Raw genomic sequence first — 22,041 nt, forward strand, 5'->3', positions numbered from 1 at the left:
CTAGCCTCTCTACACTGGCTTCCTGTTATGGCAAGGACTGATTTCAAGGTTTTACTGCTAACCTAAAAAGCATTACATGGGCTTGCTTCTAACTATCTTTCCGATTTGGTCCTGCCGTACATACCTACACGTACGCTACGGTCACAAGACGCAGTCCTCCTAATTGTCCCTAGAATTTCTAAGCAAACAGCTGGAGCCAGGGCTTTCTCCTATAGAGCTCAATTTTTATGGATTGGTCTTCCTACCCATGTGAGAGACGTAGACTCGGTCTCAACCTTTAATTATTTATTGACGATTTCATCTCTTCAGTAGGTCCTATGATTGAGTGTAGTCTGGCCCAGGAGTGTGAAGGTGAACGGAAAGGCACTGGAGCAACAAACCGCCCTTGCTGTCTCTGCCTGGCCGGTTCCCCTCTTTCCACTGGGATTCTCTGCCTCTAACCCTATTACAGGGGCTGAGTCACTGGCTTACTGGTGCTCTTCTATGCCGTCCCTAGCAGGGGTGCGTCACTTGAGTGGGTTGAGTCACTGAAGTGCTCTACCTGTCTGGATTGGCGCCCCCTCCTGGGTTATACCGTGGCGGAGATCTTTGTGAGCTATACTCTGCCTTGTCTCAGGATGGTAAGTTAGTGGTTGAAGATATCCCTCCAGTGGTGTGGGGGCTGTGCTTTGGCAAAGTGGGTGGGGTTATATCCTGCCTGTTTGGCCCTGTCTGGGGGTATCATCAGATGGGGCCACAGTGTCTCCTGACCCCTCCTGTCTCAGGCCTCCAGTATTTATGCTGCAGTAGTTTATGTGTCGGGGGGCTAGGGTCAGTCTGTTATATCTAGAGTATTTCTCCTCCTCTGGTGTCCTGTGTGAATTTAAGTATGCTCTCTCTAATTCTCTCTTTCTCTCTTTCTTTCTCTCTCTCGGAGGACCTGAGCCCTAGGACAATGCCTCAGAACTACCTGGCACGCTGACTCCTTGTTGTTCCCAGTCCACCTGGCCGTGCTGCTGCTCCAGTTTCAACTGTTCTGCCTGCGGCTATGGAACCCTGAAATCTTCACTGTGATTACTATTACTTGACAATGCTGGTCATTTATGAACATTTGAACATCTTGGCCATGTTCTGTTATAATCTCCACCCAGTACAGCCAGAAGAGGACTGGCCAACCCCCATAGCCTGGTTCCTCTCTAGGTTTCTTCCTAGGTTTTGGCCTTTCTATGGAGTTTTTCCTAGCCACCATGCTTTTACACCTGCATTGCTTGCTGTTTGGGGTTTTAGGCTGGGTTTCTGTACATCACTTTGATATATCAGCTGATGGAAGAAGGGCTATATAAATACATTTTAAAATAAAGAAATTTGATGTATTTTCAGGTAGAGATACCTTGCGAAGCAACTACCCTCTATATCTATCTTCTATCTCTCCTCTCTCTCTCTGTGTCTTTCCCATATTAACCTAATGTAGCAGGCCTATAGAAACACACAGAACGGACAAGTAGGCACGCAATGGATTATGGTCATTGCAGTTAATTACCATATTTACCAACTCCCTACTACATCGCACAGTTGGGGCTTGATGTGATCTATCTCTAGAGAAACTACTTAATGTGCACATTGAGCTCACAGAAAAAGAAAACAAAATGAACTAAATGGAATTAAAATAATTGAACCGACATCATTGAATTAGTTGTTTCAAAACCCCAAAATAACCTCAGTTTCAGTTCATCACTCAGCACTATCTATAAGAGACTTTGTTGAGATTCACAATCAATTTTAGATACTTTTGGATGATTTGAACATGATGTGCAAAACTGCTAATATTGGTCCCATGACTTGAATGGAAATTGTGACACAAATGCTAAAATATTAACTAAGCGAAACTAAACCATACTGTATCATGGATTGCTGTCATACCTTGTCCATAGACAGTTTACAGCGTAGGAAAACCAATGTGTAATTTTGTAATTTGGGTGAACTATTCCTTTAAGTTTATTTGGACAGGGACAATGTCCAACACAAACACAAGTCTCACACCACTGAGAAATTATACATTTAGCTAACAGCTCATTTACATCTGTAGTCCCTGGGACGATGGTGATAGTGATGATGATGATGATGGTGATGATGATGGTGGTGGTGATTGTGGTGGTGATGATGATGGCGATGATAATGGTGGTGGTGATGATGATGATGATGGTGATGATGATGATGGTGATGATGATGGCATTAATAGCTAAGTGGCCCAGTCAGTGTGTTACCTGTGCAGTCTGGATTGTAACACTCTCTGCTCTCTGCCCAGTGGCCACGACACTCCGACCCACCGTGGGCGGCGGCTGAGCATTGTCTGGTCCTCTGCTGGGTCCCGTTGGCACAGGTCACTGAACAGTCACTCCACAGGCTCCACTCCTGCCACTGGCCGTCCACTGGGGCACACACACAGACACGTACCAACACACACACGCACACACAAACAGCCCAGACCCAAGAGGGAGAGAAAGGGAGAAAAATTGGACAGTCAGTCAGAAGAAGTGGAAGGAGACCATATTCAAATGGCTGTCTTCAGGTTGAGAGCCTGACAACTAGACACCCATATTATAATATCCTTCCACTGAAAACACAGTGGACTGTTCATGCATGAACATACCATTACCGCTTGTGGTTTGAGTGGCTTGAAATAGCTCAGGTCTAGTGGGTCATATTGCAAGAGAATGGCCATGTGTGGATGTGTCCCAAAACTGTACCCAAATAGTGCACTCCTTTTGACCAGAGTAGAAGTGCACTATATAGGGAATAGGGACAATTCATTACTTCTGCTTTTGGAGCTGCTAGTTCTCAGTTCTCTTCTCAAAATGCCTTAAAACGGTGCAGAGGATAAACACAGAAAGTAATGAGTTTGCCACCTGCATTTGTCATTGCCTCTACAAGCCAACTTCCTTGGGGGAGGTTCTGCTGCATTTATGACCAACTACACCCTTCTTAAAACAGAGCAAGAGTTATATTTCTGCAAAACGACCTACAGTTGAATGAAGAGCTTGGCCTTTTCATAAAAGAAGAGAAGAATAATACTTTATTGTCCATTTACTTACAGTCCAGAGACATGTGTCTTTTTGCTGGACGACCCAGACAACCTGAACAACCCAGACAACCTGAATGACCCAGACAACCTGGACTACCAGGACAACCTGAACGACCCAGACAACCTGAACGACCCAGACAACCTGGACGACCCAGACAACCTGGACGACTTAGACAACCTGAACGACCCAGACAACCTGGACTACCAGGACAACCTGAACGACCCAGACAACCTGAACGACCCAGACAACCTGGACAACCCAGACAACCTGAACGACCCAGACAACCTGGATGACCCAGACAACCTGAACGACCCAGACAACCTGAACGACCCAGACAACCTGGATGACCCAGACAACCTGAACAACCCAGACAACTTGAACGACCCAGACAACCTGGACGACCCAGACAACCTGGACGACTTAGACAACCTGAACGACCCAGACGACCCAGACAACCTGGACGACCCAGACAACCTGAACGACCCAGACAACCTGGACGACCCAGACAACCTGGACGACCCAGACAACCTGAACGACCCAGACAACCTGGACGACCCAGACAACCTGGACGACCCAGACAACCTGGACGACCCAGACAACCTGGATGACCCAGACGCCTGAACGACCCAGACAACCTGAACGACTCAGACAACCCTTCTCCATTTAACATCCAATATCAAATGGCACTAGCAAAAGTTAGACAAAAGTAACAAGGGTACGCCAAAAAAGTGCACACACACACACACACACACACACACACACACACACACACACTTCATTTGCTCAGGAAAATAGCTGTTAATTGCGTTGGAGTTGACTGGACTGAATGGACTGCAGACTTTTAAAGCTAGGCAACTGAACAAACAAAGTGTATGTGTGTGTTTGTGTGTGTGTTTGTGTATGTGTGTGTGTATGCGTGTTCTTTTTTGGGAGCGCATCATAGTCGGTCTACAATCTAGCACACAGTGATTGTGGAAAAAACCCATCATCACTAATCTGCTTACCATTCACTGGCAATTGCGGCTAAGTGATTTCCTCTTCAGTGTTGCAGTGTTGACTCTATGACAGCGGGTTTTCAACCCATATTATGATGTGAGCATGAACGGCACATGCTGCTTTTAAATATGTCATGAGGCCTGTATGCCATATGCATCCTGTTTCTCTCCCCTCTACACCCCCGCCCCCTCTCTCTCTGTCTCTCTCTTTGTCTCTCTACCCACCCCCTCTCTCTGTCTCTCTACCCACCCCCTCTCTCAGTCTCTCTCTCTCTCTCTCCTCTCTCTCTCTCTCTCTCTCTCTCCTCTCTCTCTCTCTGTCTCTCTCTCTGTCTCTCTACCCACCCCCTCTCTCTGTCTCTCTCTCTCTCTCTCTATCTCCTCTCTCTCTCTCTCTCTCTCTCTCTCTCTGTCTCTCACTCTGTCTCTCTACCCACCCCCTCTCTCTGTCTCTCTCTCTCTCCTCTCTCTCTCTCTCTGTCTCTCTCTCTGTCTCTCTACCCACCCCCTCTCTCTGTCTCTCTCTCTCTCTCCTCTCTCTCTCTCTCTCTCTCTCTCTGTTTCTCTCTCTCTTCTCTCCATTGAGTTGCAGTGTAATTGATCCTATAATGTTGCACCAAAAAGGCAGCTGTTGTCTTCTCCCAAGAGGCTCTCTCCTTGCAAGATGATCTTTTGATTAAGACTTTATCTTCTGAACGGCACCCTATTCCCTACATAGTGCACTACTTTTGACCAGAGCCCTATGAGATTCCCTATGGGCTCTGATTGATAGGAGTGCCTACATAGGGAATATGTTGCTATTAACATGGTGCTATTAATATTAACATGGTGCCAATGAATAGAAAATTACTTGTGTTGTGTCTGTTACTGGTCCCTTTGTTTCTAAACATATTCACCTCAGTCATTCTTGAAGGACCGAATGTTGACTGACATTATATGGATCAGAGCTCCATTCAAATATTTAGAGAAAGAATGACAAGGCTTTTAAAATGGCTTTTAAAATGCTAAACGTTGGAAAAATAAACAAGCAAGCACAACAACAGGGCATCGTGGGGTGTAATCATTAGTGCACACAGTAGCAAACAGTTGCAAAGAAAAGAGTTTCTATTGGACAAATTCAGATAGGTTCCTCCCTGTTTGGTCTTGTTTGCCTCTGTTTGGTTCCTGGTAATTATACTCATGGTCTCATTAGAATATGTAAAAATACACTCACACACAGACACACACACACACACACACACACACACACACACACACACACACACACACACACACACACACACACACACACAGAGACAACACTCCATACCTGGACAGAGGGCGATGTTGCAGAGTTTGCTCTGGGTCTCAGGCCCGTCACAGGCTCTCCCTCCATGTTGGGGCGGGGCACACATCCTGTTCCTAGTGCGGTGGCCACGCCCACACGTAAACGAACACAGGCTCCATGGTGACCACTCCTCCCAGACGCCATGCACTGTAGGACATAGGGCAGAGGTCAGAGGTTAGGGGTCAAGTATAAGGTTTCAATATATTATTATCCCAGGGAAAAATGTAGTTTTGCAGCAAGATCATGGTACACAACAGACATAAAATAGACAGTTTAATTGCTGTCGCTGTTTCTGCCACATGACACGATTTGATCAATAATTATCAGCAAAACAGAAAGCACATATATGTAGTCCAACCAGTGAGCTTTACCCTCAACTACCACAAAGTAGTAATCATGGGGTCGTGGAACCACGTGGGGCTTCCATCTTTAGGAAGTGAAATGAGTTTGACCTAACAGGCTTACAAAGAACAACATAGTATTTCGACAAAATGGCCGACATCTAATACTGTGTCAGGCTAGACTGTTTGGCGCTTCTTAGAACTGTCTCAGAATGTCTTCTCTATCACCTGGGATAAAACATAATCTGGTCACCGGTGTGTTAAGAGTGCCAAGTTATCCTGCCAAGTGGTATATCCCTTCTTCAACGACTCTGATTGCTTCATGAGAACGCAAAGCCCGCTCAAACATCGTTAATTAAAATCAAAGTCCCAATCGCACAAGAGAAAAGAGAGAGAGAGAGAGAGAGAGAGAGAGAGAGAGAGAGAGAGAGAGATAGAGAGAGAGAGAAAGAGAGAGAAAGAGCGAGACAGTGGGATGGATGGGGAGAGTGTATCTCTTCTGTGAAATTCTAGGATCAAAAAGTCAGTCTTATAATGAAGAGCTTTTATCAGATAGGACTCCCGAGTGGTCCTGAGTGGTGCTGCGGTCTAAGGCACTGCATCTCAATGCAAGAGGCATCACTACAGACCCTGGTTTGATTCCAGGCTGTATCACAACCGGCTGGGATTGGGAGTCCCATTGGGCGGAGCACAATTGGCCTAGCGTTGTCCGGGTTTAGCAGGGGTAGACCGTTTCTGTAAATAAGAATTTGTTCTTAACTGAAATGCCTAGTTGAATAAATAATAATCGGGCAAGGCTGGAGTTCTTTAGTTCAGTTAGAGATATAATCAGAGTACAGGTTGAGCTACAAGTCTGGCCCTGTGTTCCAAATGGCTCCCTATATAGTGCACTACTTTTGACCAAGTGGCACCCTATTCCCTATGTAGTGCACTACTTTTGACCAAATGGCACCCTATTCCCTACGTAGCGCACTCCTTTTGATCAGAGCACTATGGGCCCTTGTCAAAAGTAACGCACTATATAGGAAATTGGTTGCCATTTGGGACGCACACTGTGCTTCCTGCCTTATTAAAGGACATATAATTGAAATCAGTGTTGGAACAGTGAACAAGCCTTCTCTGCAGTGAAATAAACTATTTACAACTGAAAAGAAAGGTGGAATTATGTAAAACTTTTTTTTGGGCCGTTTGCAACATATTGGTATTAAAATACCATCTCTAAATTTGGTAACGATGTATTTGAATAGTAGCTCTAGTAGTGAACTTCTAGTGAGGATTGAGATGAGACAAACTGCTCCAACTGTGACATCATGCTGTGTAGCAGTGACACTTTACTTGAAAGAGACCGACATAAGGACTTCGTAACATGTTCATAAGCCATACATAACGCATTAATAAGCAGTTGACTTTCTAAATGCTCAAATCAACTTCCATCAACAACCACCAGTTTACTTATCTGGTTTTCCTCTGTGTCAAATTCTAAACGTTTAACAGTCTTTCAAATCATTCTTTGTTTGGTTTCATTCTAGAATCATTTGAAAGGAGGAAGTTGTTTTGACCTGTCCTGCACCGCTCCTTCCTCTGCATGTTCTTGTCATGTTTCCTTTTAAACTCTCATCATATTGTTCTGTATTTTCTTCTGTGCAAAAAAACCCACAAGTTGATATTTGCCTTGTCTTGTGGTTGTTGACATAAGCAGTTATGAATGCAGCCAGTATGTATATGTTATGAATGTGTTATAAGGTCCTTGTGTCGTACCCTTCAAGGAAAATGTTCCCTGCATGTATTTCTGTCCTTGAAAACTATTTGACTCAGACAAACACAGATTTCAATATTTCGGCTGTCGATTTGACAACATTACTGGCCTGAAACAACGGCACATTACTTCCAGAGAAAAAGACAGTTTAGCCCATTAGCCTGCTGCCAAAGTCTCACCAAGGGGGAAATAATGGATTCTTTATCATTTCTGGTTCTCTTATTCTTCATTTCAATCCAGGGGGACACCTGAAGTATATGGCTCTGTAGGCTGACTGCTCCAAATATTGTTTCTGAATGGAAGAGGGTGATTCATGCAGTTCAGCAAGCTACCAGAGCTTGATGGGTCAGTTCAGCTAGCTACCAGAGCTTGTCGGGTCAGTTCAGCTAGCTACCAGAGCTTGTTGGGTCAGTTCAGCTAGCTACCAGAGCTTGTCGGGTCAATTCAGCTAGCTACCAGAGCTTGTCGGGTCAGTTCAGCTAGCTACCAGAGCCTGTCGGGTCAGTTCAGCTAGCTACCAGAGCCTGTCGGGTCAGTTCAGCTAGCTACCAGAGCCTGTCGGGTCAGTTCAGCTAGCTACCAGAGCTTGTTGGGTCAGTTCAGCTAGCTACCAGAGCCTGTCGGGTCAGTTCAGCTAGCTACCAGATCTTGACGGGTCAGTTCAGCTAGCTACCAGAGCTTGTTGGGTCAGTTCAGCTAGCTACCAGAGCTTGTTGGGTCAGTTCAGCTAGCTACCAGAGCTTGACGGGTCAGTTCAGCTAGCTACCAGATCTTGTTGGGTCAGTTCAGATATCTACCAGAGCTTGTTGGGTCAGTTCAGCTAGCTACCAGAGCTTGTTGGGTCAGTTCAGCTAGCTACCAGAGCCTGTAGGGTCAGTTCAGATATCTACCAGAGCTTGTTGGGTCAGTTCAGCTAGCTACCAGAGCTTGTTGGATCAGTTCAGCTAGCTACCAAAGCTTGTCAGGTACGAAATGGTAAATGAAAACGGTTTGGAATAATGTCTTGCCCTCTTGTCTGACCCTTGAGAAAACTGCCAACCCTACACTTAGTCATGACACATCTTAATGTGGACTACGTCTGACTAAATGTCAGAGAGCTGCTCGCATGAATTTCTGATTAGCTGATGGGGGTGAAACCTTTTATAGGACATTGTGCCTAAATGTAATAGATTAGCATAGAAGAACATAGAAGAATGGCTCCTAAAATTCCCTGCAAATCAACAGATGGAAAAACACTAACATTAGTATGACAGCTGCTGTTGAACACATGGATATCTACATACAGTAGACACACACATAAGATGGGTCTCGTCTCCACAATTCAGAAGGTAATACATCTTCTAGAGCCACATTCAATCACAATTCACCAAGAATAACCAATGACTGTCTTGTGTAGGGGAATGTTGTGTTTATGAGAAAATACTTTCACCTTCTGCCAAAAAACGCAACATCTGTCCACAGTGTAAGACGTCATGACATTCTAAAGACCCCAGAGGAGCAAAATACATCGACTGGACCAACAACCCCAAAATATTAGGTACCAGACTAAGTATGCAAAAATCTAGGCAACATTTCATCAACTCAACTACTGTAACAGCCTACATCGAGATAAATATGTAAAGATACTGCAATATATATACAAATATACCACTAACCTTGACCTTCAAGAATACACACTGAACCCTGGAGACACAAACCAGAATCTACAATTCCCTAATCTCCATAACATGCAAAACTACAGAACTACATCACTGTCAATCATTTCAGGAGTTGTGGTGAAATGACTTCTCATTATATGGGAAGAGATGGATAACATAGACAACACTTCTGAAAAACACTGTGACATACACAAAGAGAAGAAAGCATCACCAGATAATAGATGGCTAACAATAATAATAATAAGAAGAAGAATACAGTAAATAAGAATATTAAGTAATAAGAATATAACCAAATAGACTAGTTAAAAGTTCAAACTAAACAGTAACAAAAACATTGGTTTGATGGTCAATTCAAAGCAAGCACAACAATGCACACATAGAAAAATGAAGGGGGAAGGAGAAAGACGTTATAACAAGTAAAGTAATAATGCTGCAGCTATTACTACCTGGACAGGGGACAGTGTTATTGCAAACCCTTGACTCTCTTAAAGGGCCGCTGCAGTGTGTTCCGTATGGTGAACCACATGTTCTTGTTCGCACCTGCGACCCTTGGCCGCATGAAACTGAGCATGAGCTCCACTGGGACCACTCCTCTGCACCAGATTCACCTGTGTGGAGGGAGAAGGGTGACACCAGTTAAATGCAGCAACACGGTCACATGATCAACCCAGGGGGTGGGGCTACAGGGGGCGGGGCTATACTGGGGGGGAGCTTTGTGCTGGGGCTGGGGCTGGGTTTCAAGGTAGAGCAATGGGGGAGGAGTTATTCTAAACCCAAAGCTACGTTAATGGGGAGGGATATTAACCTAATTAACTTTATATTAAACTAAATAGACATGTTTTACCTTTATGTGATCTTTGATAAATGTTTAATAAGAGAGAAGACCACGACTCTGTTGGTCATTGGCCCCATATCTCTTGATCCAGTTCCTTTGATTTCCAATTCATCATTTTGTAAGTGTTGTTGTATTGTGATTGCAGGGAACAAGAACCTTTATGACTAGTAATTGGTCAAAAAGCTGTTTGTTCAAAAACCTTGTCTGGCTCCCATGAACGGAGTCTCAAGTAGAAGAACAAAATCTTATTGTGCCATAGTAAAGTCCAAATGGTTTGGAGGAACTGTACAGATGGATCATAGTAAAGTCCAAATGGTTTGGAGGAACTGTACAGATGGATCATAGTAAAGTCCAAATGGTTTGGAGGAACTGTACAGATGGATCATAGTAAAGTCGAAATGGTTTGGAGGAACTGTACAGATGGATCATAGTAAAGTCCAAATGGTTTGGAGGAACTGTACAGATGGATCATAGTAAAGTCCCAAATGGTTTGGAGGAACTGTACAGATGGATCATAGTAAAGTCCCAAATGGTTTGGGGGAACTGTACAGATGGATCATAGTAAAGTCCCAAATGGTTTGGAGGAACTGTACAGATGGATCATAGTAAAGTCCCAAATGGTTTGGAGGAACTGTACAGATGGATCATAGTAAAGTCCCAAATGCTTTGGAGGAACTGTACAGATGGATCATAGTAAAGTCCCAAATGGTTTGGAGGAACTGTACAGATGGATCATAGTAAAGTCCCAAATGGTTTGGAGGAACTGTACAGATGGATCATAGTAAAAGTCCCAAGTGGTTTGGAGGAACTGTACAGATGGATCATAGTAAAGTCCCAAATGGTTTGGAGGAATTGTACAGATGGATCATAGTAAAAGTCCCAAATGGTCTGGAGGAACTGTACAGATGGATCATAGTAAAAGTCCCAAATGGTCTGGAGGAACTGTACAGATGGATCAAAGTAAAAGTCCCAAATGGTTTGGAGGAACTGTACAGATGGATCATAGTAAAGTCCCAAATGGTTTGGAGGAACTGTACAGATGGATCATAGTAAAGTCCTAAATGGTTTGGAGGAACTGTACAGATGGATCATAGTAAAGTCCTAAATGGTTTGGAGGAACTGTACAGACGCATCATAGTAAAAGTCCCAAATGGTTTGGAGGAACTGTACAGATGGATCATAATTGACACTAAGCATTTGTCAGATTTATTCTGAAGGACATTTATTCAAAGATCACAGCAAAGCTCCACATCACAGGCCCCAGTGTTACTTCTGATCACATTAAGGGATTCGGCCATTTACCTGACTAAAAGGTGTTACATCTTACAGCTACATTTCATCTGCATCTTTCATACTGACACATGCATCAATAAAACCAAATAAAATGTTTCAAAAAGCTCTATAAAATGTAAAAGAACATGGTTGCATGCAAGAAGGACATCTACTAGTGAAATAAAAGTTCAACTTGAATGGAGAGTTAATAAATGAGAAGTCTAGAGTATGGATCCCACAGCAGTGTTACAGCACTACAGTCTACAGTGCAGTTTCCTTGACAACCAGAGAGGATCTAACTCCAATGCATATTAATTAGTGTTTGATCACAATTTGTGAAAACATGTTTTTTTTTTAATTGCCCGTTTATATTTTTCTTAAGAGTACTAGGGAAGCGAGAGGGAAGAAAAACTCCCCTTTTCATTTTATTCAGAAGATTGTTGCATGGAGCTTGTTGCATGGAAGTAACATTCACAGTGCCAGTTTGCATGGGGTTCATAAAATACTATTTTTCCAAACAGCAGAATGTGACAAAAGGTCTGCTGGTGTGTCACACTCCTATTATGACGTGTTTTAACTGTTGCTACTGAATATTTAAATGTACACTAGTCAACTGTCTCTAGAACCATACAGTTAGATAAAAAGGTTGTTTCTAGAACCTAAAAGGATTCTTCAGCTGTCCCCATATGAGAACCCTTTGAAGAACATTTTTGCTTCCATTTTCGACAGAGGGTTTTACATGGAACTCAAAAGGGCTCTACCTGGAACCAAAAAGGGTTCTACCTGGAATCAAGAATGGGTATCCTATGGGGACAGCCAAAGAACCCTTTTGGAACCCTTCTTTCTAGGAGTGTATACCAAGTATACCAGTTTAATTCTCAGAGGTACAACTTCATACACTGATTGTATATAAACACATGTGTAGTGAATTTGCTTATGTGTGTGCCGTTAGGTGGTAATTCCCAATAACAAAAGCATTGCCTTATTGACAGCGAAGGTCCACAATGCATCAGTCTGTCCTGGGTGAGGCCTTTCAATGTAAAAATATGATAATGTCACAAATCCAAAAGCCATGAAATGCTGAATAAATGGAATAAATGCTAACCTTGGTTATGCTAACACCCTTGGCATTGAGCTAAGTAGGTCGGGTGAATAGAACAATCCAAGATAGCGTAGTTGTGTGTTAGAAAGCAAGAAGACAACGTTCAAATATTTTGATTATAGTTTAAGATGTGCGTGTTATGTTCAATTTCAACGAGGCTTTATTTGCATAAGAGATTTGGAAATTTCAGCTCTGAATACATTTATATGTAATTGAAATCTTATGAAGATTTCCTCCGTATTGCGTCACTAAGCTGCAGTATAATAGGACTGATATAGATTGATTCAACCCAATAGGGATATACTGTAAACCCTATTATATATAATTGGTCTGATCAGAATTATAATAGACTTTGAAAGGTGGATCAATTGGTAAGATGAAGAAGTACAGGGAGAGTCAATTAGGCAATCTAAGAATGGAAGAACTGAAGAGCAAAGTGATGGGGTCCATAAGAGATAAATAACACACTCCCACAGCGTGTTGGAATGGAGACATGCTGTTAGGATTTAGTAAACAACAAAGTGGATTTGCAAATTAAAATGAAAGTAAGGCAGGTGTGTTGATCAATGTCACAGATTTAAAAGTAACAACAAATGAGGTGAAATTGGGTTTAAAATAAATAAATTAAAAGCCAAACAAACAATTAACGGAACCCAGAAACATGTATTTTTTAAAAACGAAATTAGAAAGGAAAGGGGGGAAAAAAAGAAAAAAAAGAATAGCCTTTATGGCAGTCCGTTTGGATTGAGCCTAGAAACCCTCTATGTGGATCTGGAGCAGCAATAAAGATGCTTTTCAATTCATTTCTATCCTCCTGCAACTTTAGAATGGATACAATCATCACTATATTTTAGTATATTCGACTGGTTTAAGTTAAGATTTTTGTTTATTTATCTTACATTAAACATTATTTATCAAACCCATTTTTTATTCAGTATGCGTTTCACTCTTGCCGAAGGCAGTAGGAGTTGTCGATGAAGGACATTTTTCAAATGTTATTAGGCACATTTTTAAGGAGATTATTAACTGTGACAGGGCACAATTTTACCTAGCCTTTAATATTTGAGAAACGAGTAATGCACTTGCCAACTCGCTGTGTAACAACAAATGAACAGAGACCCAGGGAGCCCAATTCTAGTTGTTATTCTAAGTAAATACTCAAAGGGAAAAGGAACATTTGTCTAGTGGGTTTTAATGTGAATAGCAACAGAAGAAGGAGGAGGTAGTAGGAGGTTATTAAAATACAGAAACATTGTCACCTAAAAGGTGCAGCACAAGAAAGAGCATGCAAGTGACCTAGATGACATTAAGTTTATAGTTAACAAAATAAAAGGTGAAAGAAACATAACTATTGTATTACCAGTTTGTGCCATAAATTTAGCAGATTCAGCTTGCTCCTGCAGGGCCTTTGTGTCAAAGACTGATCTGGGTCGCTGACTTTTTACAGTATGTTCGCCGATCATTCCATATTCTAGAGACAAAATAGAGGTTCAATGAAAGCTAGGCTTTAACAGTAGGAATCTTCCAGAGACACAAAATAAAAGGTATTACAAACTGTTTTTCAACGATAGATGCATAGTAGAAAAACTGCAGTACTGTACATGGCTAGAAACAAAGACCATACAAGAGTAAATATGGAGATATATATTTAACTTGTCATTTTAACTTTAAAGCATAAGAAGAAACAATGCATCGTATTTATAACGAACGTGGGTGAGTTGGGAGGAGTATTAATTGACTTTAAAAGCACAGCTTAAGACACATAGCAAACATGCAAATTTAATAAGACACTATTACTTCCCATAGTTCCTCAAGCCCCACCCCCTCCCTCCCAATCCCTACCACCCCCAAACCACCCCCTCCCTCCCAACCCCTACCACCCCCAAACCACCCCCTCCCTCCCAACCCCTACCACCCCCAAACCACCCCCCAAGAAAAACAAAAAAGAAAATGAAAGTAAGAATGTGTAAGCTATCTGGAAGCCACAGAGGAGGGGGTCAGGGTCATGAACATAACATGATACTATTGATCCACAGTTTCTTTAACAGATTCCAGACATTTTGTTTTTGTAATTAGTTGAGCTCAGTAGAATATTTGTCCATCCCAAATGGCACCCTATTCCCTACATAGTTCCCTATGGGCCCTGGTCAATAGTGGTGCACTATGTAGGTGATCGGGTGCCATTTTGGACACAGACTATGAGTCTGGGAAATCACTTTATAATAATTTAACATCATAAGTTCTATTAACTGAGAAATGTATTCTGAGCTGTCTGATTATAATTGTTACTCCCTTTGTTGTTGTCCATTAATACATGGGTGATGCGATATGTTTGGCCGCATAGGTTTTTAGTCCCGGTGAAGGGGTGTAACAAATTTCGCAACAAATGTCCTTTTTTATTCAAAAACTTGACTAGCATGCCGACGCAAAGATAGAGTATGTGTTTTCTTCAATCCGTTTGGAGTAGTATGCACTGGAGGTGATATGCGTTACACGACAGACACCTCACATGGCAGGTGTGTGTTAGTACTGTGGAGTAAACCATACATACAACATCGTCTGTGAGGATGTTGGGGGTCATATTGTCTGGAGTAGTGAGGATTTTTGGGGTCATATTGTCTGGAGTAGTGAGGATGTTTGGGGTCATATTGTCTGGAGTAGTGACAATGTTTGGGGTTATATTGTCTGGAGTAGTGAGGATGTTTGGGGTCATATTGTCTGGAGTAGTGAGGATGTTTGGGGTCATATTGTCTGGAGTAGTGAGGATGTTTGGGGTTATATTGTCTGGAGTAGTGAGGGTGTTTGGGGTCATATTGTCTGGAGCAGTGAGGGTGTTTGGGGTCATATTGTCTGGAGTAGTGAGGGTGTTTGGGGTCATATTGTCTGGAGTAGTGAGGATGTTTGGGGTTATATTGTCTGGAGCAGTGAGGGTGTTTGGGGTCATATTGTCTGGAGTAGTGAGGGTGTTTGGGGTCATATTGTCTGGAGTAGTGAGGGTGTTTGGGGTCATATTGTCTGGAGCAGTGAGGATGTTTGGGGTCATATTGTCTGGAGTAGTGAGGATGTTTGGGGTTATATTGTCTGGAGTAGTAACAATGTTTGGGATCATATTGTCTGGAGTAGTGAGGATGTTTGGGGTCATATTGTCTGGAGTAGTGAGGATGTTTGGGGTTATATTGTCTGGAGTAGTGACAATGTTTGGGATCATATTGTCTGGAGTAGTGAGGATGTTTGGGGTCATATTGTCTGGAGTAGTGACGATGTTTGGGGTTATATTGTCTGGAGTAGTGAGGATGTTTGGGGTTATATTGTCTGGAGTAGTGAGGATGTTTGGGGTCATATTGTCTGGAGTAGTGAGGATGTTTGGGGTCATATTGTCTGGAGTAGTGAGGGTGTTTGGGGTCATATTGTCTGGAGCAGTGAGGATGTTTGGGGTCATATTGTCTGGAGTAGTGAGGATGTTTGGGGTCATATTGTCTGGAGCAGTGAGGATGTTTGGGGTCATATTGTCTGGAGTAGTGAGGATGTTTGGGGTTATATTGTCTGGAGTAGTAACAATGTTTGGGATCATATTGTCTGGAGTAGTGAGGATGTTTGGGGTCATATTGTCTGGAGTAGTGAGGATGTTTGGGGTTATATTGTCTGGAGTAGTGACAATGTTTGGGATCATATTGTCTGGAGTAGTGAGGATGTTTGGGGTCATATTGTCTGGAGTAGTGACGATGTTTGGGGTTATATTGTCTGGAGTAGTGAGGATGTTTGGGGTTATATTTTCTGGAGTAGTGAGGGTGTTTGGGGTTATATTTTCTGGAGTAGTGAGGATGTTTGGGGTCATATTGTCTGGAGTAGTGAGGGTGTTTGGGGTTATATTGTCTGGAGTAGTGAGGATGTTTGGGGTCATATTGTCTGGAGTAGTGAGGATGTTTGGGGTCATATTGTCTGGAGTAGTGAGGGTGTTTGGGGTCATATTGTCTGGAGTAGTAAGGATGTTTGGGGTTATATTGTCTGGAGTAGTAAGGATGTTTGGGGTCATATTGTCTGGAGTAGTGAGGATATTTGGGATCATATTGTCTGGAGTAGTGAGGATGTTTGGGGTCATATTGTCTGGAGTAGTAAGGATGTTTGGGGTCATATTGTCTGGAGTAGTGACGTTGTTTGGGGTCATATTGTCTGGAGTAGTAAGGATGTTTGGGGTCATATTGTCTGGAGTAGTGAGGGTGTTTGGGGTCATATTGTCTGGAGCAGTGAGGGTGTTTGGGGTTATATTGTCTGGAGTAGTGAGGATGTTTGGGGTCATATTGTCTGGAGTAGTGAGGGTGTTTGGGGTCATATTGTCTGGAGTAGTGAGGATGTTCGGGGTCATATTGTCTGGAGTAGTGAGGATGTTTGGGGTCATATTGTCTGGAGTAGTGAGGATGTTTGGGGTCATTTTGTCTGGAGTAGTGAGGATGTTTGGGGGCATATTGTCTGGAGTAGTGACAATGTTTGGGGTTATATTGTCTGGAGTAGTGAGGATGTTTGGGGGCATATTGTCTGCAGTCTCAGATCTGATGCAGTATTTCTCCCAGTAGGTAATGTACTGTATGTGTGATGGGTATGGGTGGGCAGTGTCAAAGAGGAGAGAGGCACACTGACTAGAACTAAGTACCAGTACAACACAGCCATGCTTTTGATACTAATCGGGAATCACAACAGAACCAGCATTAATCCAACACCAAGAACCACTGAGTATTGGAAAACCCATACAAAGAACCCCTTTCAGACTACTAAGCCGAGCCAAGCTGAGCTGTACTGTGCTGGCCTGGTACTCATCCTGGTTACTCATCCTGCCATCACCATAGCTGATGGAACCTGAAAAGGACAATGTGAGGGGGAAATACCAGAACCAGCACAGTAAGGTTCAGGTAGGCACAGTATTCTGAAAGAGCATAGATTTCCAAATCTGGTTCATATTACTGTTCTGATGAGGTGGCCATTAGTATACGTTGTACTGAAACCAGTCATTGGCAGAAGGTAACCTGGAGAGTTAATAACCGGGACGTGATTGTCATCACGATGATTCATGATCACCGCTATACACCAGGACATGTCACATACATAATGTAGATGTTCCTGATCTCTCAATGCTGTCTTAAATGGTCTCTGACACATTTCTAAAGACCCAGGAAGGAACATTGATGGGGAATGTTGCCCTTGACTTGAATCAAGTGGGTGAAACAGCTTTATGTGGGTGTATGTTTTCCCTGGCAGCTTGACTGCATCCTCCTGTTCCAACCTGTTTGATTCCATTTCAATAAACACATTATGAAGTAGGACTCATCGTGGGTTGCTAAGGGTATTCTGGACAACATCCATCATCTTTAAAGACAGCTAGAATATTAAGGCACCTTGAGGTAATGTTCTAGCCTTCAGCAGAACACATTCTACCTCAACAGGTTATACTATGGGACGTTGTTAATACAATTAAATCAAAGTTATTTCAGTAGCACTTCAGCATAACCTCATTTTTAGAACGGTGACTCGATTATATCATTCAATTCAATTCACTTGTACTTAACCCCAAAATCACCTAACACTTGGGGCAAAATCCTCACAATAAACTCTTGACTTCGTAAAGAACTACTTTTAGCGTTCTTGTATTTCGAGTTCTTGATCTCTCTGTCTTTAGTAATTGTGTATCATGTCAATCAGGAACAAACATGATGATGTATTTTTACTGTCTCACATTTCTTTCTTGTGATGGCTTTTTGTGATGGGACATTCTGTTAATATTATGATGAGTAGAAGAAACAAGACTGTGTGTGTGTGTGTGTGTGTGTGTGTGTGTGTGTGTGTGTGTGTGTGTGTGTGTGTGTGTGTGTGTGTGTGTGTGTGTGTGTGTGTGTGTGTGTGTGTGTGTGTGTGAGCTCCAATGCCTCGTCAAAACCACATCACATCAATGGTTGTCAAAGAGTCTTGGTACGATGGACTGAACCACATCTCAGGAGAAGGAGATGGTCCCCACACACAATGTTCTGAGTTACCTCTGGTGATGAATGGTGATAGTCACTATCTAGATTAAAGTCTGACCAGACCAGGCCAGACACCTAGCTGTCGGGACATTGTCCCAGATACTTGATGGGAATGGATCGACCTCTCTCTCTCTCTCTCTCTCTCTCTCTCTCTCTCTCTCTCTCTCTCTCTCTCTCTCTCTCTCTCTCTCTCTCTCTCTCTCTCTCTCTCTCTCTCTCTCTCCCTGTCTCTCTCTCTCACCCCCTCCCCTCTCTCTCTCTTCCTGTCTCTCTCACCCCCTTCCCTCTCTCTCTCTCTCTCTCTCTCTCTCTCTCTCTCTCTCTCTCTCTCTCTCTCTCTCTCTTCCTGTATCTTCCGGTCTCTCTCTCTCTCTCTCTCTCTCTCTCTCTCTCTCTCTCTCTCTCTCTCTCTCCCTGTCTCTCTCTCTCACCCCCTCCCCTCTCTCTCTCTTCCTGTCTCTCTCACCCCCTCCCCTCTCTCTCTCTCTCTCTCTGCGCCTTACTCAGACAATAACCCTATCCCGAAAAAGCAATGGACTGAGCCATCTTTTGCACCCACAGCTTACAGATGATGATGTGTTGCTTGTAGATTTATACGGTATTATATATTGTGAAAGGCTAGCAGTGCATCATTACAGTCCAGGTAGGTAGGGGAGCAGAGCAGAGCGGAGCCCAAAGCAAAAACAGGGTACCATGGAAATGTGGTGCAACATAAGCACAATGAGGTAAAATGGATGAGCAGCCGCAGCACAGCAGTCAAGGTCCAAGCTATTCAAAAGGCTATTCAAAAAAACATTACATCGATGCCTGTGCTTAAAGGGCTGGATCAGACAAATGACAATTTAACCTTGTTTATGGATAACTACCAAATAATCTGTGGATCTGCAGTATGGGGTCAGTGACCCAAAATATGGCTTAGTAGTGTATTTAACATTATCATTGTTGCATGGAAACGGATGGGAGTGGATGGATCTTTCTGTTAGCATTCTTCAGGTAGCTCACCTACATCGACTCACTTCAAACCGCGTTGTACAGGAACGTGCTGCCTTTTAAGGTTGTGTGTATTTACACCATTTTCAACACTGTCGCTATTAGCTAGGGGTCAAAGTACTTTGAAAAGAAGCAGGTTTGTTATTTATAGCCTGGCATATACTGTACAATGGTAGAGAAATCATTATACGCCTACATAGATTTCTATTCCCAAAGTCAATAATGACTGAATAGCATGATGACATCTTAACATCCACTACAGAATACAATACATTCATGAGCCAAGTGCCAGCAAAAGACAAGTACTGTCATGAAGAAAAGACAAACCCTCACACAGAGATGGTGATGGCTGGGAATGCTATTTGCTCAAATAATCCACTTAAATCTGTCTTCAATATTGCACAGCAGACCTGGGTTCAAGTACTATTTGAACACATTTCAGACACTACATCTCTGCTTGACTGAGTTGGCCTGGCTTAATGGACCAACGGAATAGTCCCAAAACTGCAAATCTCACCCACCTAGCCCCTAAAGGCAAAGGCAAATTTTGAAAGTATTTTCAAAGGATTTCAAATAGTTTTTAAACCCAGGTCTGCTGTACAATAAGTAATCCGTTACCTGATTTCACATGCAAATCCCTAGTAGCAACTGAAGGTTAACCTCAATGACACGAACAGACTGGCAAAGCATGGTGTGTTTCCCAAATGGCAACCTATTCCCTATATAGTGCATTTATTTTGACCAGAGCCCTTTGGTACACTAAATGGAGAAAAGGGTCCCATTTGGGACACAGCCATGGTTTACAGTCCTGAAGATGGTACAGCACAACATTACAGTTGTTACTGTCTGCGTCCATTAATAGAAGGGGTGAGAGGAGAGACGGAAGAAGTGCTGACCAGGGGATATGTTTATGGTGGGTCTCAGTCAGGACAGTATCTTATAATGTAGGTGTGACTGTGCTATGAAGATACATCTGTACTGTATACAAGGAGATGATTGGGTGGCATTCAAGGACAACCCCTCACCTTTAATATTGCAGATAGGTTGTGGCTTACATCAATTGTCTGCATCATTTCCAAACCCCATATATTTGGGGGGGGGGGTAAATATACACATCATATATATATATATTTATTTTTAAAATATATTTTGCTTTATTATTTTCCCCTAACCCTCCACCCCTCCCCTAATAGACAACAACACTTAGGCTTCTACTTCCAGCTTGTACATACTATATCCATTTTACAGACACAGTATATTTTACAATAGTTATCTTTTATTTGTTTTTAGTCCCATCCTTCAGCTCCCCTCAACCTCTTCCATCTATCTCTGAACCGCATCCAATCCCATCCTTCATCTCCCCTCAACCCCTCCCATCTATCTCTCTACACCATCCAGTCCCACCCTTCAGCTCCACTCAACCCCTCCCATCTATCTCTGAACACCATCCAGTCCCATCCTTCAGCTCCCCTCAACCCTTCCCATCTATCTCTGAACACCATCCAGTCCCATCCTTCAGCTCCACTCAACCCCTCCCATCTATCTCTTAACACCATCTAGTCCCATCCTTCAGCTCCCCTCAACCCTTCCCATCTATCTCTGAACACCATCCAGTCCCATCCTTCAGCTCCCCTCAACCCTTCCCATCTATCTCTGAACACCATCCAGTCCCATCCTTCAGCTCCACTCAACCCCTCCCATCTATCTCTTAACACCATCCAGTCCCATCCTTCAGCTCCCTTCAACCCCTCCCATCTATCTCTGAACACCATCCAGTCCCATCCTTCAGCTCCCATCAACCCCTCCCATCTATCTCTGATCACCATCCAGTTTTGATTTCTATTTGCCATATATTGTTAAACTGTGCTGTTTCACAAAAGTTCTGAACCTATGATCTAATGATTCTGTCTCTTCGCAGCAAAATCTGCAGAGCTGGGATGGGTGTATCCCTCATACTCTGTATACAGTGTAACATTCTATTGGTTGCAAGAATTGTGTATAATTTGAATTGAAAAACTGAATCCAGTGTCATTTTGTGTATCAGTTCACATGACATGGTACATCGAAAATCTCTTTCCAACTATTTAGCAGTCTGTATGGCACAGCTGTCAATTTTTTGGTACATAAATTAAACTGATATACTTTTTTATTTATCACAATTTCTTTTAACCAATTTTCGTCTTTAATGCAGGGCCGACAGACAAGTCCTTTACTTTTCCCCCTTCCACTAGTTGGTTGTAATTTTGGATAGAGCAGACATTTCCATATATTTGTGTTGCATGTGTGACATTACACCACCAGTCTTCTTTATGAAATAATTTACAAAGATTATATATTTTTTTAAATGTTCTCCAAAAATATATATTTTTATGAATTAGTATATTTGAGTTTAGCCATAATATTTGTTCTGTCTTTTCTGGTGGATTAACTTCTTTGTGGGGGCGGTATTCTGACGTCCAGATGAATAGTGTGCCCAAAGTAAACTGCCTGCTACTCAGGCCAAGAAGCTAGGATATGCATATCATTTGTAGATTTGGATAGAAAACCCTCTAAAATAATGTATGTGAGAATAACAGAACTCCTTTGGCAGGCGAAATCCCAAGGACAAACCATCCAGGAAATGTTTTTTTGAGTTCACTGTGATTTCAATTGTTTTCTATGGGAATGAGGCTCCTGGTTGCAGTTCCTATGG

At 42.7% G+C, this 22,041-nt stretch overlaps 1 protein-coding gene across 1 annotated transcript in view; it reads right to left on the reverse strand.

The window, feature by feature from the left end:
• LOC139381577 (adhesion G protein-coupled receptor B3) overlaps positions 1-22,041 on the reverse strand; it is a 352,141-nt gene that overhangs the window by 199,141 nt on the left and 130,959 nt on the right. Inside the window, exons 3-6 of the mRNA XM_071125220.1 lie at positions 13,709-13,819; positions 9,586-9,747; positions 5,367-5,531; positions 2,244-2,408 (exon numbers count right to left, since the gene is read on the reverse strand). Coding sequence (XP_070981321.1) covers positions 2,244-2,408; positions 5,367-5,531; positions 9,586-9,747; positions 13,709-13,819 — 603 coding nt within the window. The remainder of the gene's footprint in view (positions 1-2,243; positions 2,409-5,366; positions 5,532-9,585; positions 9,748-13,708; positions 13,820-22,041) is intronic.

The sequence above is a fragment of the Oncorhynchus clarkii genome, chromosome 23 (genome assembly GCF_045791955.1).
Source record: "Oncorhynchus clarkii lewisi isolate Uvic-CL-2024 chromosome 23, UVic_Ocla_1.0, whole genome shotgun sequence".
Lineage (NCBI taxonomy): Eukaryota > Metazoa > Chordata > Actinopteri > Salmoniformes > Salmonidae > Oncorhynchus > Oncorhynchus clarkii.